The following is an 18,807-nucleotide window of genomic DNA, read 5'->3' as shown; positions in this document are numbered from 1 at the left end:
TGCCTTTTTCTTTGAGTTCACCGTCACAAAAAAGCGAGGTAGATTAAGTTAACAGACCAGCCCCTGATATACATCGCTCTATCAGCAGCAGGAATAAATATTATTCCCTGGACGGCTGCTAAGCTCATAAAAATAATACAAGATCCACGGGCTGCTGCAATGCTGGCCAGGCGTCCGCTCAGTGGCCCAGAGAGAGCGAGAGGTCACACAAGAGTGAAGCTCTGGCCAGACCGACTGAGAGGAGAGAAGAGGAGGAGAGGGTCAGAGAAAAATACAGAAAAAGATTGAGAATGAAGGAAGGATTTATGGTGTTGAAGTGCCTGGCTGAGCCGAAGGCCTTCACCACAGACTCGGATGAAAGGCGTAAATACTGAAGAGTGCTCATAAAAAAAAAAAACACCCCTCTCCTCCTCTAGCATCACTCCCTCTTCCTCTTTTAACCCAGCTGCAGACATGTGGCTGACAACTGCAAAGGCTCCAGGTCAAGGAGCATCTTCAGAGGTTAAGGTTACAGCCACACTCAGCGCCTTTGTAGAATTATCAAAGTTTGGAGAAAAAAAATTCTCAGGGATAAAAGCTGAGACCTCAAACTACACAAACACTCTTAAGGTCTACTTGTACAGCAGTGTTTTGTCCTTTGGAGGAAGTATTTCTCAGTTCTACAGAGGGAAACCAGTTCTTGAAAATACTGAGTTGGAATGTAGGAAAAACATTCCTGTTACAACTGTACAGAACCCGACGATGAACAAACCAGATTTACAGCACTCTTGTATCCAAACTGCTCCCTGCTGTCTATTTAGAATTGACAAGCTCCTTGACTTGGCGCTGAAGATTAACTTGATGATGAAGCAATATTTTCCAGGACATGGTACCCACTGTACAGCCAATATTTTCAAATAGAACCGGCTTCTGATTTTTTCTTGAACCAGGGATCTCAAGTCCAGTTTTCCAGGTACTGGGAGTCTAGCTGGGGAAGGAAAAGCTTATATTTCCCTGGGAGTCTGGGCAGAGCCTGCAGAACTCGTTAGTGATATAAATCACGGGGCCACTCCAAAGTGGGCTCAGACTTCGTGGCAGGGAAAAAGGAAAAGTTTCCAGTGTGAGCTCATCAGTTATTTAGTGAAATACTGAAGGAAAATGTCAGCCGACAAAATGGCTTGAACTGGCAAAATAACACAAAATGAAGACAAGGAAGGAAAAATGAGGCTCGGACACAAAGCGCTGTATTTTAATTAAGATTTTTGGCTGAAGAGGCTACAAGTGATGTTGTGGAGCCAAGGGCAATAAAATTTGAATTTTCTGAGCGTGGGCTCCAAGTCAGCCATATATTTTGATATGTCAGCATGTTTCCAAGAGTATAAAACACAAATCTAAGAAACTGACAGATAAGAGTTGACACAGAAAGTCATACAAGTCAGTCTCTGTCAAACTTTTGCCTTGAGGAATGTTTGTAAAATGTTTTCACCCAATTTGTGGAAAATATGTTCAGCTTTTTGTCTTTTTTTCTGGCAGACAAAAGCTGCACTGGCTTCAACCAGGTCAAATGTTTTCTACTGTTACTATTAGCTGTCTCAGACCATTGTTTATATTACAGAAATGTCGGGGGTGGGGAAACAGAAAGCTGCTGCTTAGTCCCATCTGTGATTTTGATTCCCTGTGTTACACATGTCGTTATTTGAATGACGCGGTAATGTGTGGAGTGCTGAGGTTGCAGGCATACCACTTGCTTTTAGTTTTGACAGTCTTGTCTTTGCCATCATCACAACTGGACCCTTGAAAGACAGACAGCTACTACTAGCTAGACACCCTACTTTTGTTCATGATGGACAAATGAAACACAAAGTTTGCTGGCGCTGCCGAGCATTAACTTAAACAAAAAGTAGAGTCTGGTTGGACTCGGTGGTAACATTAGCAAGCTTGGCTAACTAGCTTTTACTTTCTGAGAAGGAGCTAGCTTGCTAGCATCCTAACATGTTAACTTCATTAGATATCTCTGCAAGACAGTACATAGACTTCTTGGACATGACGTCAGACTTTTATTTCTTTACATTCTGTTGATCATTTTAATACAATTTTAAATGTTTTAGTCTAAAAATTCTTACATATTGCACCTTTAATTTCCACCCCTCCATGCATCCTAACATATTCTCTTCCTTCATCTTCTTTCAGTAACAACACCCAAGTCTGGAGGCCTCTTTCCAAATTCCTGATATCATCCTCACTAAATCTCTTACTAACTCCAGCCCCCACACTCTCCCTCCCCACCCCCCCTCCTTTCATCGCGACAACTATCCCTCCCTCCTTCAAATCCAACTATCTCTCAAGCCCTCCCAACTTCCCCCTTCTCTCTCCCAGCTCTCTTGTCCTCCCTCCCACCAGTCAACAATCCTCTCATGTCTAATCCCAAATCCATCTCGCCCAGCCTTCTCCTCCCTCCCCTCCTTCCCCCTTCCAGATACTGACCTCGCCCTCAGGTTCCTGAGCCTGGGGGGTGTCGTGGTGGTTGGGGGTTTCACAGTCAGGGCTGTAGTGTTCACAGTAGTCATAGGCTGCCCTGGGGTCTGCCACTATCAGCAGCTGCTGGATGTCACCCTGGAAGAAGTGAAGAAGGAGAAGAAAAGCAGACTGTCAGCAGAAACCACAAAACATTTCACAGTCACGAATTGGGAAGTAAAGAGTTTTCTTTTATCCTCACTGTTTGTGAACATAACAAGCCTACTGGATAATTAACTACACTATAGGTTTATGTTATAGCCATCAGTTTTATTTATTTCAGCTAAGTTTCTGAGAAATTTTCCCAGTTTGGTTTGGCAAAAGACACCAAATACTGCTTTACCAAGGAGTCTTAGCCACTGTTGCTATTGAGGGGAAGCCAGTCAGAAATACAATCTGTAGCAAATGCAGAACATTCATTATTGCATTTGGGAACAAAATAAGGCACCAGTTGCATCAAAAATTGATCCAGCATAAAAAATTGGATGGATTTACACTTCTGAATGGAGTATAAGGTTTCCTGAACACATGGTTTGACTTTTGACTTTTTGATCGAGTATTTTCCGACAGTTACTAATCTTTTATACTGATGATTCACTTGAATTTCATGGCCATTCAAGCCTTGGAAGTGCTCCAACTGCCAATCAGCTGACAGTGTATGTGCAGGGAATGAACGTGACTTTTGTTTCCAGAGCCCTGAGGCCCAAAATAACTCCAAAGACCTCTCACATTGTCTATTTCTTTGTTTCTTTTACGATCCCAAATAGAAACCAAATGTTAACGTAAAAGCATGCACCTATTCCTCCACGTTTGATTGCCAAAGCTTTGCACCAATGTGGTGGTAATAAAATGTGACAATAAAACAACAAAGCAGATGTTGTGCAGTACCAGAGGCAGTAATCTCTCGACTATTAATTACATATCACTGTATGGAGTAAATCAAGACTTTAGGCGAGTCTGAAAGCTCTTAAAAAGGAGCTATTGTACAGTCCCCTCACTCAGCCATTAGGGACGGCAAGTCCCCTTACACAGCAGATAAATAACCAAGGTCTGTACTTATCTGAGGCCGTCTGTTTTTCATGAGCTTTTGGAAAAGGAAATTAGATCCCCGCTCCCTACCCTTCCATCAGCCAAAGGCTCTTTTTCCATGATCGTCGCCTTAGGAATTTCTAAACCAGGAACTGCTATGCCACTGATGTGGAGAATGTTATCTATACCAATCTAACATATGGGCACCTCAGCTGACCCCTTTATCCGAATCCACCTGGAATAAGCAACATGAGGGGAAATAAATAGGGAAAATTACTTGGAAAAAATAAGTGCTGTGTTGAGGTGAAAAAAGGCCACGGTCAGGGTGGCCGCTGTGAGAGGAAGCACATACATGCAGATTGCATTAAATTACAGGAGGCAACATCTGTACAAGCTTAGACCTCTGGAATAGATTAGGTGTTCACCGCCCCCTTGCTCCTATGATATGTCACCATTAAATCTCAACAGGGTATTGAGCAACCCAAACAACCAGAAGATACACACATGCTTATCTTTTACAGATGGACTAATGCATGAGCGCTGAGTAAGATTCACTCACTTGCAGATCCCATGAGAAAACATAAACAATGCATTTTATGTATATGCGTCATTTTAAGGATAAGACACTCGCTCTTAGCACAGACAAACAGACACAGCTAGACACATGCTTATGCTTTTTGATGACGCGTTAATACAGCTGTTAAAACAAGTTACCATTGAAATGCTGGAACAAGGTGATGTTAGAAGAGTCAGTGTAATGTTAAGTTAATTATAAAACCTAAATAAAGTTGACAACCACAGGGGAAATGTATTTGAATGAATTTGAACAAAAAATGGCCGCGTTTCCCAGATTCGTTAAGAAGCTCTTAAGTGCTAAGATCTTCTTAGGAGCGCTCTTAAGAACGCTGTGAAAGAAGGATGCGTTTCCCAGAGTCGCTCTTAGCTTAAGAAGATCTTTCACTAAGAAGGAAATGTAAGATCGAGCTGACCCACTCTTAACAGCCTTCTTAGCGACCAAATGCTCAGTGATCAAGCCGCGTCAGGGAAATTTATATCATCCACTTTGCGAAATAATAAAACAATGCTCAATGTTGAAATGCGCTCATAGCTGCGGACCACGGGCGCTAGAAAAAAAAAATAGAAAATGGTAGATGAAAAAAAAACCTTTTTATTGAATTACACGTTTAAGTTTTCCGCAACATCTGCATATATGAGTTTATAGTACTACACATAAAAAAAACAACAACCCTGTGGCATTTCACAGATATCAAGGGAACAGATTTAACAGAACAGTATTAAACTCAGCTGAACCTCATCCAGAGAGGCTTCACCTGCTACTCTACAGTATATAAATGCGTTGCCAAAGTCCGCGCGTGTGATAAACCACGGCTGCAATACAGCACATTCTCGCTGCGAACCAACAGCGTCGCCGTGCGCGAAGCTAGACGGTTTACATAAATGCATACGTGCGTCAGCACTTCTCCTCACTGGACGTGCTGTCAGACCGGGCTGTCCAGGCAAAGTACCGGCTGCCCCGTGCGGAGATCCAACGGCTGATCACTCTGTGCTGCACCTCCGGGCTGAGGCCAAAATTGCAGCGGGTTGCTCTCTGGATGTGTGGAGACACCAGAGTGATCAGCCGTTGGATCTCTTTGCCTGGACAGCCCGGTGTGACAGCACACACACACACACACACACACACACACACACACACACACACACATAAAGAGGAGGGTGATCGATCTGCCTGGCATTGATTGATTCAGCACAGCAGCAGCGCGGTGGACAGCTCCCACTAAGAGCTTCTTAAGAAGCTTCTTTGGCTGGATCTTAAGGTTCTCCTAAGAAGGCAGTTAAGAACGCATCTGGGAAACACCCGTATCTTAGCGCTCCTTCTTAGCCGAACCCTTCTTAAGAGCCTTCTTAAGTCCTTAAGAACGATCGAATCTGGGAAACGCGGCCAATGTCTGTCATCACAAATTTGTTTGAAAAAAAAAAAAAAAAAGATGGCCGTAGTTCCTCTGTGAAGTATTAAGTGGAGAATCTCAGTCAGTTTGGATCTTGGAGTTAAATGTAGCCCAGGTCTCATTCTCGAAGAAAAGTTCCTGGCACACTTGTTTCAACTTGTAACACCTCCTGATCAGTGTCAGTTTGTGTATCAGGTTTGCAGATGGCAAGCAATCCAGAATAACCGCCAAAAGAAGAAATGTAATTAAAAAACGGAAATAACTGAATAATAAAATCATTAAAATAATTTCAAAAGCAGACTGAAAAGGACTGAACATTTAATTTAATTGTTTCTCTTTCTTTCCTCAGCATCCACAGCGCCCTAATGAAAGTAACAGTCGCTTTTACAAAACATGTGTGACAAAAAGTTTGCCAGTTCGATTCCAAGACTGCAGAATAAATCTGGGTGGGGAGAGTGAAAGCAGCTCTTGAGCCAGGCATTTAATGTCCAACTGTGGCCAACAGATCAAACTGTGGTTGCACTGGGCAGCTTCCAGGTGTGAATGTGTGTAACAGAGTGTGGAGCAGGGCGTTTCTACAAGAGAGGATTCGAGCTCATTGAACCTACACTCGCACATTCACCCTGCACCCTTTGAACCTCCTATTATACTAAAAACAGCAATAACCAACAGAGGGTCTCAAATAATGACATTCAGTCATCAGTTATAATTAAGCACAAATGGACAAAAGTCAAAGCCAGGAACACGGAAGAAACAGAGACATATTGCATTTGGCCAGATCTCTGTCTGCTTCCTCCTCTCTGGGTGCATGGACAGTAATGCCTTTTTATGTTCATTCAGTCTCACTTAATTTTACTTTAAAGCTCTGTTTATATGTATATTTAGAAAGAAAATAAGGTGTATAAAGCAATAATGTAGTGGCTACAACAAGAAAATAAGCAGTGTCCAAAAACGTCATGACAAGAGACCACACACACTTAACCCATTTTTAAAGCCAGTCAGTGATTCAATCACTCCCATACTCCCCGATCGGCTTTTCCCTCACCATTCCCCCTCTCTTCTTTTACCCCGTCTGTCTCCTTCGTCTGCATCTCGGTGCTTTTGTTGATGTTATTGTCTGGATTGTCTTGCACATCTCTCTGGCATCTGTTGAGGTTCCTCCTCAGAATTCAAGGAATGATCTACAGTAATACCCTGGCTCTGTTCAGAGCTGGCACACACACAATGTTGGGATAAATCATCTACCTCGGCAACACTACAATGGATCCCATAATGGGTCTGTGTACAATGTATGTCTATCTACACGTTAACCTTCATCTCACACAGTAACAATGACCATTCAAAGAAGAAAAATCCATATATATATACAAGGACCAACGGACTGATCAAAGACAAGAGAAGAGCCTTCTTCTCGCCTACATTTCACCCACAGGCAACCAATCTTGAGAAAATGGCTGTTTTTTTGGTCTTGGAAATAAATGCACCACTGGTTTTTCCTCAACCACACATTTCACATAGCTAAGAAATCTAAAACAGCAGACAGACAACAATGGATTCTCCCTTCTCTGGACAAGGTAACCTTCTGCCGCTTCCAACGAACAACCCATTTAGTCATTTAGCCAAGTCACTTAAGGGAAACAACTGGCAGACTGATGATCATCTAATAGTGGGCAGTATTACAGTACAACCCCTCAGCAGACCATAAAATCTGTCCTCGGCATTGTGTTGCTAATAGGACGTCAAATCGGAGCTTCTGAATGCCACTCATACAGAAGTGGGCCTCTGATTAAGTGAGTAGTTGGATTATGAGCAAAGATTACCTCATGAATGTGCAACAAAACACATGACCGGCCTCAGAAATCAAGACACAAAACTTTGATTAGATGCAGATACTGTAGCTCCTGCTGGCACCAGATCAGACCTGACAGGAGACACGGGGGTTTTCCCATCCTGTATTTGTGGGACCAATTTGGAGGTATAAACAAAGCTGTATTTTGTGTTTGACTCCGGAAAATTAAGTCCATACTTGATTTAGAAACTTAATCAACATCAGAGTGTCAATTTCTGGAGGGTTACCAACCTAAACTTTGGCTTTCTTTTCAGGGCCAGAACACATTTTGCCCTGAATACAGGCAATCTGCACTGAAATACAAAATCCTTTGCTGGAGTTTCCAAAACTTAAAACCATCTATCATTTTACTTTATTCATGGTTCCAACACACGTCCCTTTGACTTAAAGCATTTGACTGGTAGACCTTTAATTTTGCAGAAAAAAACCTGGGATCTATGGAGGACTGAAACTGCCAAAATCAGAACTAAATAAAGTAATAAAAAGATTAATAAAATAAATGGCTTAAATTAATATGCCATTAAATACACCAAAGATAATATTGTAGGTATTCATTCGTTATAAAATGTGACATAAATCGACATATCTCCTTTAATTTACCTCTATATTTATGGACCTTTTACCATTACCATTTATTTATCCATGTATCTATTTGGGAGCTGCCTAAGCTCACTATGGGTCAATGCAATTTTTGATGCTTTAATGGCATATTAATTTAATCAATTCACTCACTCATTCATTCATTTGTGATTTTGGGAGATTTAGTCCTACCTATGAGGTAATGTCGGAATTTTAAGATTAGATTAGATTTTGCCAAATAAAGTGATTATACCAATCAATAAAAAAAATGTAACCTCCAGTTGGTTCATTAAGAAATTTATTGTTTAAATTATTTTTCGAACAAAAATGACAAATATTGTCTGGTTACAGTTTGTCATATGTGAGGATTTGCTTAATTTGTCTGTTTTAAATATATTTGGGTTGGTTGGACAAAACAAAGACATTTGAACAAATAATCTCTCTGGGAGGTTATATTAGGCTTTTTTGTACTTTTTCCAACAAAACAATCAATCAGAAAATAACTGGCAGATTATTCAATAACAAAAATAATCTGCTTGGCAGCCCTTTTCTACACTATGTACAAATAGTTTCCACTAAGTCACAGAACAACATGCAAGTACATCACTCGGTGGTTGAAAGGTTATTTTCTGTGGCTAGGTGCAGCAGGTCACTTTGCCTGTAGGAACAGCTGGATGGTATTAATACACCTGGAACACACATTTGGAAGTATGTATGAAGCATCTGCAGTTTGACCCAGAAACACAAATGCATACATGAAGGGGCTGGAGAACAAAAGAGTGGCATGGTCACAAATGATATGTTTGTGTTAGTAAGTTTTACTTGGCTTTCTACAATTTTTGAAAAATCAACTACATCAGGATTTTATCATGTCTTGAAGCATAACTGTGCGGGCTCTCAACAGGGAATGGAAGAACGGCAACTTGGTGTTAGATTTAAGATGACTATATGGGTGCATATTTTAGATCTTATTTTTCTGGATTTTATGTCCACACTCAGGATGATCCACAGACTTTGCAGTAAAAACCCTTCACCATAACGAGAAACAGTTCAAACAAAACCTTTAATGGTGTCATTGTGACCTTCGTGACACACTGAACTTACAGAGGCATCATCATCCAGATGTGGTCGTGCAGACTGGCTGCTCAGATCAACTGCTGCAGATGTGTTTGCTCGCAAAATGCATTTTGTGCAAACTTGCAGTATCTGTCTCAGCCATAACTCACTTCTGTATTCTCTTTATTTTATCTCCTTTAACCTCTGCACAAACTTGACACACGTTTAATAAAAAAGCCTTCTTTTCCAAACTCTGGGAGGGCATCACATCTTGAAAGAACAAATAGAGGAGATGGAATTTCAAAACTGTACAAGGACAACAATTAACCGAGAAGCAGAAGAGAGGAAAAATGCGTAATACTCTCCAGATTTCTCCCACTGTTTCATCAAATGCAGCCTTTGTGGTCAGCGGAGGGATAACGTTTCTTTTCAAGCACTGGGGGCATACAAATGTCTTGCACCCTTCGAATATTAAAACATTTTGCCTGCCAGTAGCTCAGAAAACTGTTGAACTGTTTGAACCATCTGCTTGCTTGTCTTCACTCTATCTCTCTTCTATCTCCCTCTCTCTCTTTTTTCCTACTGGTCTTTTCCATCAGCAAAAGTTTTTTGAGAAGCACCTTGGGTCAGTTACATCCTGACTGTGCTGGTGCCAGTTAGTGAGGGTCACAACTCAAGGGACTTAAAGATAACATACAAATACAGTTTGACCAAATTAGACGGAACTGTCATGCAGCAGGGCTTCATCACAGTTAGAAAAGTTAAAGAAGTGACAGACGACCCTCTCAGTCACAGTAACACTCGTACAAGTATGAATTAATTACTGTATTCCTATTACACAACCATAACCAAAACATTTTGTGACAAGTACTGGAGGGTGAAAAGGGACTGAGACAGATGAGAAACAGTCAGACTTTTCCTCTTGCCAACTCCATCATAAACAATGATTCACTTTAAGGCTTAGAGCCCATCAGAGTCTTGTTAGATTTCTCTGCCAAAGACTGTCCTGTGTGAGGGACAGCGCTCTGGAACAATCTACTCTGCAGTAATGACAGACATATAAACAAAGTATCATCGCCTCTCTTCTCCCCGATCATTCTCAAAGACATATAGACACACATTCTTATGCATGCGTGCACATAACGACACACACGTAAAAAGACACGCTTATCGTTTTAAGTCAGAGGAAAGGATTTGCATAAGAATGAGAGATGATTCAAATATCTTGTGGCTTTTATTTAAAAAAGAAAAAAAAAACAGAAGAAAGGGGGAAAAAAGGCATTTGGAGGCCCAGTCGGAGAGCATATCTTTTAAACAGCTGTGCAATCTGAGCCAAGACTAAGCACAAACTGATCATATTTTCCTCTAGCCTTCACTCTTCCCTATGCTTCCAGCTTTGACACCTGCTTATGCAATCTACTGAAGTAATGAAGCCATGTGCGCACTGCTCAAAGGAGTTTTTGTGATAAAGCTCACAGCCAACCTCAGTAATTAAACTGGGGAATGGCTCCAAAGCTGTGTAACTCAAGGTAGGTATGCTAAACAGCCACAATTTCTAAACCTGTTAGGTCGTGGATATTTTCTCATAGCTGTGAATCTTGAATTCTTCAGAAAGTAAATGTTTCCCTCTTGTTTGATCCATTCACATAGGTATGTTTAGTGTAAAGGGCCTTGAGATGGGTATTTTTATGTTTAAAGTAGTTAACTGGAATGCTTAGAGTTAGAGATGATCAGGGTAAGGTAAAGTTGTTTTTTTATGGTTAGGGTAAGAATCTGGAGTGGACTCCCATCTTTCCCTACAGCTACAGTGGGATCCTGTCAGGAGGTCATCAAAAACTCATCCTCTGGGCATCATGAATAATCATAACACATTTCATGGAAATCCAGCCATTAAAACTGAATTTTAAGACATGGTATCCTTGACCAAATTGCTCAAGGGAAAATTTTGATCTGAAGATGAAGGTTAAGGATTAAAAAGATCTTTGCGATCAATCCTTTGGAAAGTTGAACCTTGTTTTTTGACATTTGGGAAGTAGATTTATCACAAACCTTGTTTTTTTGTGTTGTTTCTCATATGTTTAAAAAATGTCCTGGTTGTAAAAAAATCCGATATTGACACATTAGCCGATACATTCACATTTTTTTAATAGATCTCGCAAATGTGGTTATCAAACACTTGTGAGAAAGAAGAAAAAAAGTTTTTATCTCAGCATATCACAGAACATACACGCCAAGACCGATATTTCTGTGATAGACCGATATCAGCCAACTTATATATCAGTCATCACTACTTTTTACATTTCTGTTTAGGTACGGATTAAACGAAGGAGATGCAATGTGTTAAATACTGAGCTTTAGGCGTGTAGACAAAGTTAATTCTAATTAGGCTAATTGGTTCATGGGTAAAGCACCGTACTTGATGCACAGACATAAGAGTGGTGTCAATCCTTTCACCTACCTCCGGGCGTTTTCAAAAATATGTCAGTATTCTTTTACAGTAAGCTGGCCAGTAGCCATCTAGATGTTTTACTTCCACCAGCTGTTTTAATTTAAGCCATACTTTTGGCGCATCTTTATAAGATTTAAACATACATTCTTTTAAATATAAGACCTTGAAGGATCTGGACTCAATAACGTGATTGTGTACAGTAGATGTTTCACATTTTCACACTGTGTTTAGTAGATAATACAGCCTGCAGGGTTCCAAAGGTTTCCATAGCCTCCAAGGTATACTGATTGTACGATACCTTCAACAGCTGTACAATGTATGCCAAACTTTAATCTCATAAGAAACCAATCCAATCCAAGCCATGGTTTATATCTTCATTACAAACCTGTTTTGATCCATAGGAATTTATAGTAATCAGCCAAAACCCTTGTGGCCAGTAATAATTCTCCCATTAACAATGCAGTGTGCCGACAAGTAGCCAGTTTGCAATCAACAAATCTGGTGTTATTAAACCTGAAGTGGAAATAATTACAGTTTAAGATATGGCTGCATTTCTAGCTCAGCCACCACAGAATTTCTATTGTGTTATACGCTAATTAAAACCACCTTGCAACGTGCGAAGAGTCTCAACTGTTGGAACAAAAGGAATCATTTTCTCTTCTCCAGGAGAACAATTCAAATTACTCTGCAATTCAACACCATTTAGCGTAATATAAGTTCAAACAAAGAGCCCTCACAAAAGCCAAATAGCTGGCCATAAATCAGCATCAAAAACAGAAAAGGCTTGGTGAATGTGCTAGGCTACTTTTATCCTCTCCACTCAACGCTTAATTACCTTAATTACAATCCCAACTCTAATCACTGTGGCTTTCACTCAAATGTTCTTAACTGTTGGTAATGTTTTTAAACTAATTTACTATGATTGTGCACAGTGAAATGGTAATGTCAAATGTGCATAAATTATTGCTGTAAATTGGATTGACTCTTCTTATCACTTAAACTTGTCTATATATGTTTAATCCCAATATTTAGCAATGTGATCCGCTTGCCAAAAACCATCATTGGAGAAGTGTGGGTTCCCATTTTCTGTGGAAACTCGTCTCTGACCTGGAGGCAAACATTTTGCAGGCTGTTCTACTTAGCGAGCATTCCTCATACAGACATCAAAGAGAGGCTATTGTCTTTGGAGCTAGCATTCAGCTCACATTTTCCACCCAGCTCACAGCTACCTGTGCTAAACCTGGTAGCTTGAACCTCCATTTTATAATCACTGCCTCAGTCACCTTAAACTGAGGTTCAAATTTTGATTCTGAGCTCTGATTGTCACAGTTATTGAGCAAACAAAGCAATATAACTTCACAGGTAGCTCCAAAACACACTGTCCAATATGAACAACTGAAACATATTAGACCTCGGGCTTTCTTTTATTAAGTCAAATATTCCCACAAATGAAACCAGTGTTGAGAGGAAAAAAAACACTTTGAACAACACACTGTGCAAATAGCCTTTCCACAGACATCGCTCATGGCTCTTGCCAAGTGCACAAAGCCAATATTGTTGTTCTGGCCAATAAAATTCACCATTTACTGTATGCAGAAGTTAATGAAAGACAATGTCTGGCCTTAAAGCATTTGGACTTAAAGTCTTAGATACTAAAATTGTACCCTTTCACAATGGTACCTAAGATTCACAATCTGCTTTCAATTACATTCATTCTTAACCAGTATAGAGAACTCACTGGCATCTATGTAAGCTTTCCAAACAGCCTGAAAACACAATTACTTCAATCTAGTGGTGAATGTCTCCATTTTATTTGTGAAAGACACTCGTGTAGATAATGGAAACACTGGATGAAACCAGATTCTTACACGGATTTTAACGCCAGAGGTGTGTACAAAGACTAGATAATCATAATGATAAATTAGTCATTGGCACATACTTAAGTCCTCTTCACCAAAGGAGGAGGAAAAACGTAGGGAAACAATTACAGAATAGTTCACGATTTTGGGGAAACACACTTATTGGCTCTGTTGCTTTTAGATGAGAAAATAGGTACGGTGCTGGAGCCAGGAGGCAATGAGTCTGGGTTAGCATAAAGACAGGACACAGGGGCAAATGACTTGATTCTCTTAAAAGTTAATAAATATGGCAAACAACACATTTAATGTTCACTACTTATCAAGATGCATCTCATTTGTTCAATCTCTACATAAACAGAAGTGTAAAAATGGTTTCACAACTAATTTAAGGCAAGCTGGCTGTTTATGTCAGTGCTAACCGCCTCCTGGCTCTGCTAATGTAACGTTAGCTTAATAGTTAAATCACAAACATGAGAGTGGTGTCCATCTCCCTATCTCGCTCTCGACTAAACATTTCTTTAAACCAATTGATACCATAATAAACAACGCAGCTAGCAACACAGCTTACTATTCCAGTTGAATAGTGATTCACCATGGCCACCTTACCTCAAAGACTTCCTCATCCAGGATTCTGGTGCCAAAGACAGTAATGCCCTCTGTGTTGATGACAGCCTGGTCGCTTCTGCCGAGCGGCCTCGTCAGCTTCTTCTTACAGTCCACGATGATGGTGACAGCCTTCTTCTCCACGCTGATAGCTACACGATGCCATCTGTGCAATGAGGAAGCAAAGGAGGTCAGAAACGATGAAACACAGAATGACACTTCATAAATTTGCAAGAAAACTGCCTCAATCTATGAAGTCGACGGACGCGCCGCCGCGTCCAAATCACACGACCGATTTAAGATGACGTAGCAGCAAGACGCAGTGTGAGTCTCCGTTCCAACTTGTGTCGAAAGTGCGGACTTCAAACTATACACCAGTTTAGATTTTGTTGATAGACCAAGTAAAACCAGACTTATGATAAATAATTCATGCCAGGCTTTTTCCTGAATACTGTTGTCACGTTTGGTGCAGGAAGAAAAGGTAAAAACGGGCTACTCTCAGGAAAGTGCTCGCAAGTCAAAGTGCTTTCAAGCAAAAAAACATGGCTAAGCCTATTTTTCCTATTGGTGGAAACTTGCACCACATCAACCAATCAAAAATGGCATTTGGTTGCTGAGGAACAGGGGAAATAAAAGTTGTCGTAGTAGCAAAAGAGAGACAGTGATATCGAGCAGCTAGCGATCGTGAGTTTTGATATTTGAGAGATTTGTGACATTTAGCGTGTTTGGAGAGTATAGTTAGTGCGTAGTGTAGTGTGTAGTGTAGTGTGTTTAGTGTAGTCATTTTTTCGTTTTGTGTTTCAAAACAATGAGGCGACTACTGAAAGTGGAGCGGGCCGTGCAGCTCTTCTTGAGCTGGAAGGAGCTGAGGGGGACACGGAGCCAGTCTGATCCAGAGAGTGAGGACTTTGACGATGAAGTGGGTGATAATCTTTTGTTTTGGTGACACCCTGGAAGTGTCAGGCCTGTGATGTGCCTCTCTGTCTTGTCGTGGACAGGAACGGTTGTTCAGAGTGGCACAAATAATTTGTGTGGCATCTTATTGTGACACCTGGTTGTTATTTAAATGGTTGTAAATAGTTGTACAAAAAACGACTGAGGCATTGCATGCATTTTAATGTAAATAGTTGTATATAACTTTGTAAATTTCAAAAAACTTATGTACAGATTTAGCAAACAACAATTTGTATTTGCATTCTTAGTTATAAAAATGGTTCGTTAAACATGTTTGTGGTTTTCACAGTAAAAAATCAAACCTTTTCCCACTCGGATTTTATGTTTTTTGTGTGATTTTAGGTCCAGTATGTTAATACAGTATGTCAAAATGAAAAAATAACTGTAAAGTCACACATGCTGAAAAAAATGACACCAAACAAAGCAAGGTAAACAGTTTTTAAGGTGAAATATAAAGGCAAAATTTAAAAGTAGTCAAAAAAGGCCAATTATACCCTGGACCTCAGAGGGTTAAAAGGAATAGTTAGACGAGATGTATAAGACTGATACTACTCTTATATTTGTACGCTAAATATAAAGCTTCAGCCAGCAGCTGATTGGCATGGAGTGGTATCAGCTTTCACATCTAACTCTTGTGTATTTCCAACATGTCAGACTATTCCTTTGAATATCTACAAGTTCCATACTTTTGAAGGGAACTATCCCATATTTAGATTGGGTGATACAGTATGTATGATAAGCCTCATCAGACCAGGGAAGTAAAGAAAGATCATTGGTTTGGCATGCTGTAAACACAGAGGCAGCTTTGTTTCATTTAGAATTTAGAGGGCACATTTCAACTGTGTCAAAATGTATAAATTTCACATTACCGCAAGCTACCTATATAGCAAAATGATGAAAGCAATGATTGCACTGTACTGTACTGTACTGTACTGTATGTACACTTTAATGTTTTGGGTTTTTTTTTCTGATATAATTCACTACAGACAAACAGCGGCACATGAAATCATTTCAAGGCATTTCTGTTAGCATTTGTGCAAATGATTGATGACAACTTATAACAATGATTTGTATTGGCGTCATTGGACAGCTATGCAATTTATGAAGACCCTGCTCATTACTGCATATCAGTATACCACTGCTGTAAATAATCAGGAAAAGAAAAGGCTGTCATCAAGTTGCTGCCAGCAATTTATTTGTCATTACTGTCTGACTTGTTCCATATGGCTCTAAAGACTTAGCAAACATAAGAAGATAAATCTTCAGAGCTGTGTGTCAATTTACCATGCTAGAAAAGTTAACTATGTCCCGAGAGCTTGAGAAAATAAGTTTAGCAGATTGGTCTTGTTTAGCATGAATATAATCTATAAATCTAGATAAAGGGCTTTTCTTTTCAAGCCAAGAGCAAGTCACACAAGCTTCGCAACAGATTTGAAATCAGCACTCCAAATGGGACACAGTCAAGCAAAGAACCAGGGGACCCAAAAAATCTACCACCCACATCTGACCTCCAACGTGTTCAAGCCCTCTTGAGAGGCAGTCATTCACTTACTTGCCGTCAGCAAGGTTGATGGAGCGGAACAGGGGGTACTCCTCCGGGGCAGGCTTGCCATGCTGGTCCTCATACAGGAAGACGGGGCCACGGCCCACCTCCACGCCGAGCTGCTGGATGCCTTGCTGGTTATACACGGACAGCAGGAAGGACTGGAGGCCAGCCTTGGGCTTGATGGTAAACAGGATGGAGAAATCTTCTGGGAAGACTCCCCCTGAAGGTGGAATATGCAGCAGGCATATATAGGTTGGTATGTTAGTTGAGACCAACGGATAAGTTGTAAGAAAATCTGGTAAACGCACATTTTCTGTCAGAGGTTTTACAGCATTGTTCTGCTTCAGACTCATGTAATTACACACATGGGAACTTCCCAGTACAACCACAGTATTTTAATTAAATTCAATTAAATAACTCTTGTGGGAATGTTGGGCCAGACAAGTTTTCTTCATTTCAGAGGATGTTGAGAGAAGGTTTATTGCCCACCTTCCTTTTTTAAGTTATGGTTGACACTTTGGTAAAAATGCTTATTCTTATTCCACTTTCTCGTGTGTGCAGTGAATATGAGGCTACCACCAGCAACCAGAACATTTAGTCCAACACATAACCAATGTAGAAACACAATGCTTCCTTTTTACACTTTGTCTTTTCTACAGATTCATATTTAGCGTAGTGTTAAGATGAGAGTGGTATTGACCTTTTCATCTGACCCTCCAAAAATGCAAAGCCTCCTTTCTCTCCAAAAGAAAAAGAAAATGATTTTGACATCAATTACCACGGCAAAGGCTTCACAGTGTTAAAGCATTCAGTTCAGCCGTAGTTTCAACATTTAGTTTGCAGAGATTATGAAGTCACTCGTTGGTCTTTGAGGAGAAATCTGCATTAAATGTAAAGCGGAAATGGAAAGCAGACTCCATTTCACCTTATGCCCTATCTTTTATAAGTCTATCTTCCAACGATCTCCTTACAAGAGCAACTGTATTGTGAAGACCAAATTGAATAATGGCAAGTTTATTAGCAGTCTAACTTTCTCTCCTCACATTAAACCCCAGCGTCTAGACAACTGGACCAGGAGCAGTGTTTATGAAGGAAGCTGAAAGAGACCTTGGCATCTCCTGAAAGGACTCAACAGCGGTGATGTAGCCACATTAATTTTACGAGGGCTGTAAATACTCAAACAAATGTCATATTTTTAAAACCATAATAGCTCGGTTCAATGACAAAATAACTAATCCCAATCAAATAAAAGTCCAATTATTCTGACTGAGGACATTTTGACACTCTGCTTCCAACGTCTCACCTCTCAAGCTTCATTATATTCTTCAAATTTCCATTTCTAAAATTGTAAGGTGTGCTCACAGTTGAAGCCAACAATCACAGAAGTTATGCTCTTATACCTCACACTATTTTGAACCTTTTTTTTATTTTCATTCTTTGAAATCAAGCCAAGTTGAAAAACACCTAACACGTACTGCACAGACTGGGACAATTTATTTAACAGTACTCAGTCACTAATACATTTCTGTACATTTTCTTGCCAAGTTAGTTATGACTAAGCAAGCAACTGGGGTCTCTTTCTACACTTTGCCAAAGTAATAAAGAATTAACAGGCCTCCAATGGATGTGAACTTTATTGAAAGATTATAATGCATTGTATTTGTGATTAATTACTTACTTTAGGTTTCATATTTCAGCTGGAAATAATCAACTGACAAGATTGGAAATTGGGAAATATCAAATTCACATATATCAACAGCTCATTGGTTTTTCTACAACCCATCAGTAATGCCGTAAGTCTCACCATCTACTGTTCATTACTCAATCTTCGGATTAGCTGATGAGTAGCAATTAGCGTAAGAAAGTAGCAAGCCAAATGGTTTTACAGTCAAATAGCAGTTAGTGTTTCTTTGAACGGACTCCTTCGTAATAAAATAAATATGGCTCTATTACAGACCAACAGCCAGGCAGCAGACTTTGAGTCAGGCATTGTGCATTCACTATGAAAACCTTTGCTAGATTTCACTAGATGAGCCAAACACAGCAAACCCGAGTCTGCCAGCAATCAAACTCGAGAGCTTTATTGACAAGATCAGTCTGTACGACATCAAAAGAAATATTTCTCTCATTGATTTGCTGCAATAAATTGTGGGTTTCCCCAAAAATATCAAATAACATAACTTGAGTGTTGCTCTCCTTACTTGAGTCATATGTTTACTTGACATTTCATACAGTGTGTGTTGAGTGACTCTCATCCCCTATGGGCTCTTGTGGCCAACCGGAACGCCAACATTCATGGGCATCTTGTTGAAAACAATTGCTGAAAGTCTGCACTGCATTTTTAGAAGACAGGTGTTTGTAGTGAAGGGTTTCATTTCATGACATTACTGAATCATTTTTGCTATTTCACTGTGAAACTGAAG

General features: G+C 40.0%; 1 protein-coding gene across 1 annotated transcript in view; it reads right to left on the bottom strand.

Moving 5' to 3' along the window:
* The window catches only part of col11a1b (collagen, type XI, alpha 1b), a 91,371-nt gene that overhangs the window by 62,572 nt on the left and 9,992 nt on the right, over nt 1-18,807 (bottom strand). Inside the window, exons 3-5 of the mRNA XM_084369844.1 lie at nt 16,391-16,604; nt 13,888-14,050; nt 2,464-2,592 (exon numbers count right to left, since the gene is read on the bottom strand). Coding sequence (XP_084225970.1) covers nt 2,464-2,592; nt 13,888-14,050; nt 16,391-16,604 — 506 coding nt within the window. The remainder of the gene's footprint in view (nt 1-2,463; nt 2,593-13,887; nt 14,051-16,390; nt 16,605-18,807) is intronic.

This window comes from Pagrus pagrus (genome assembly GCF_965226575.1).
Source record: "Pagrus pagrus genome assembly, chromosome: 12".
NCBI classification, from domain to species: Eukaryota; Metazoa; Chordata; class Actinopteri; order Spariformes; family Sparidae; genus Pagrus; species Pagrus pagrus.
Note: the sequence above shows the minus strand (reverse complement) of the source record. Positions and strands in the feature narration are given on the sequence as shown.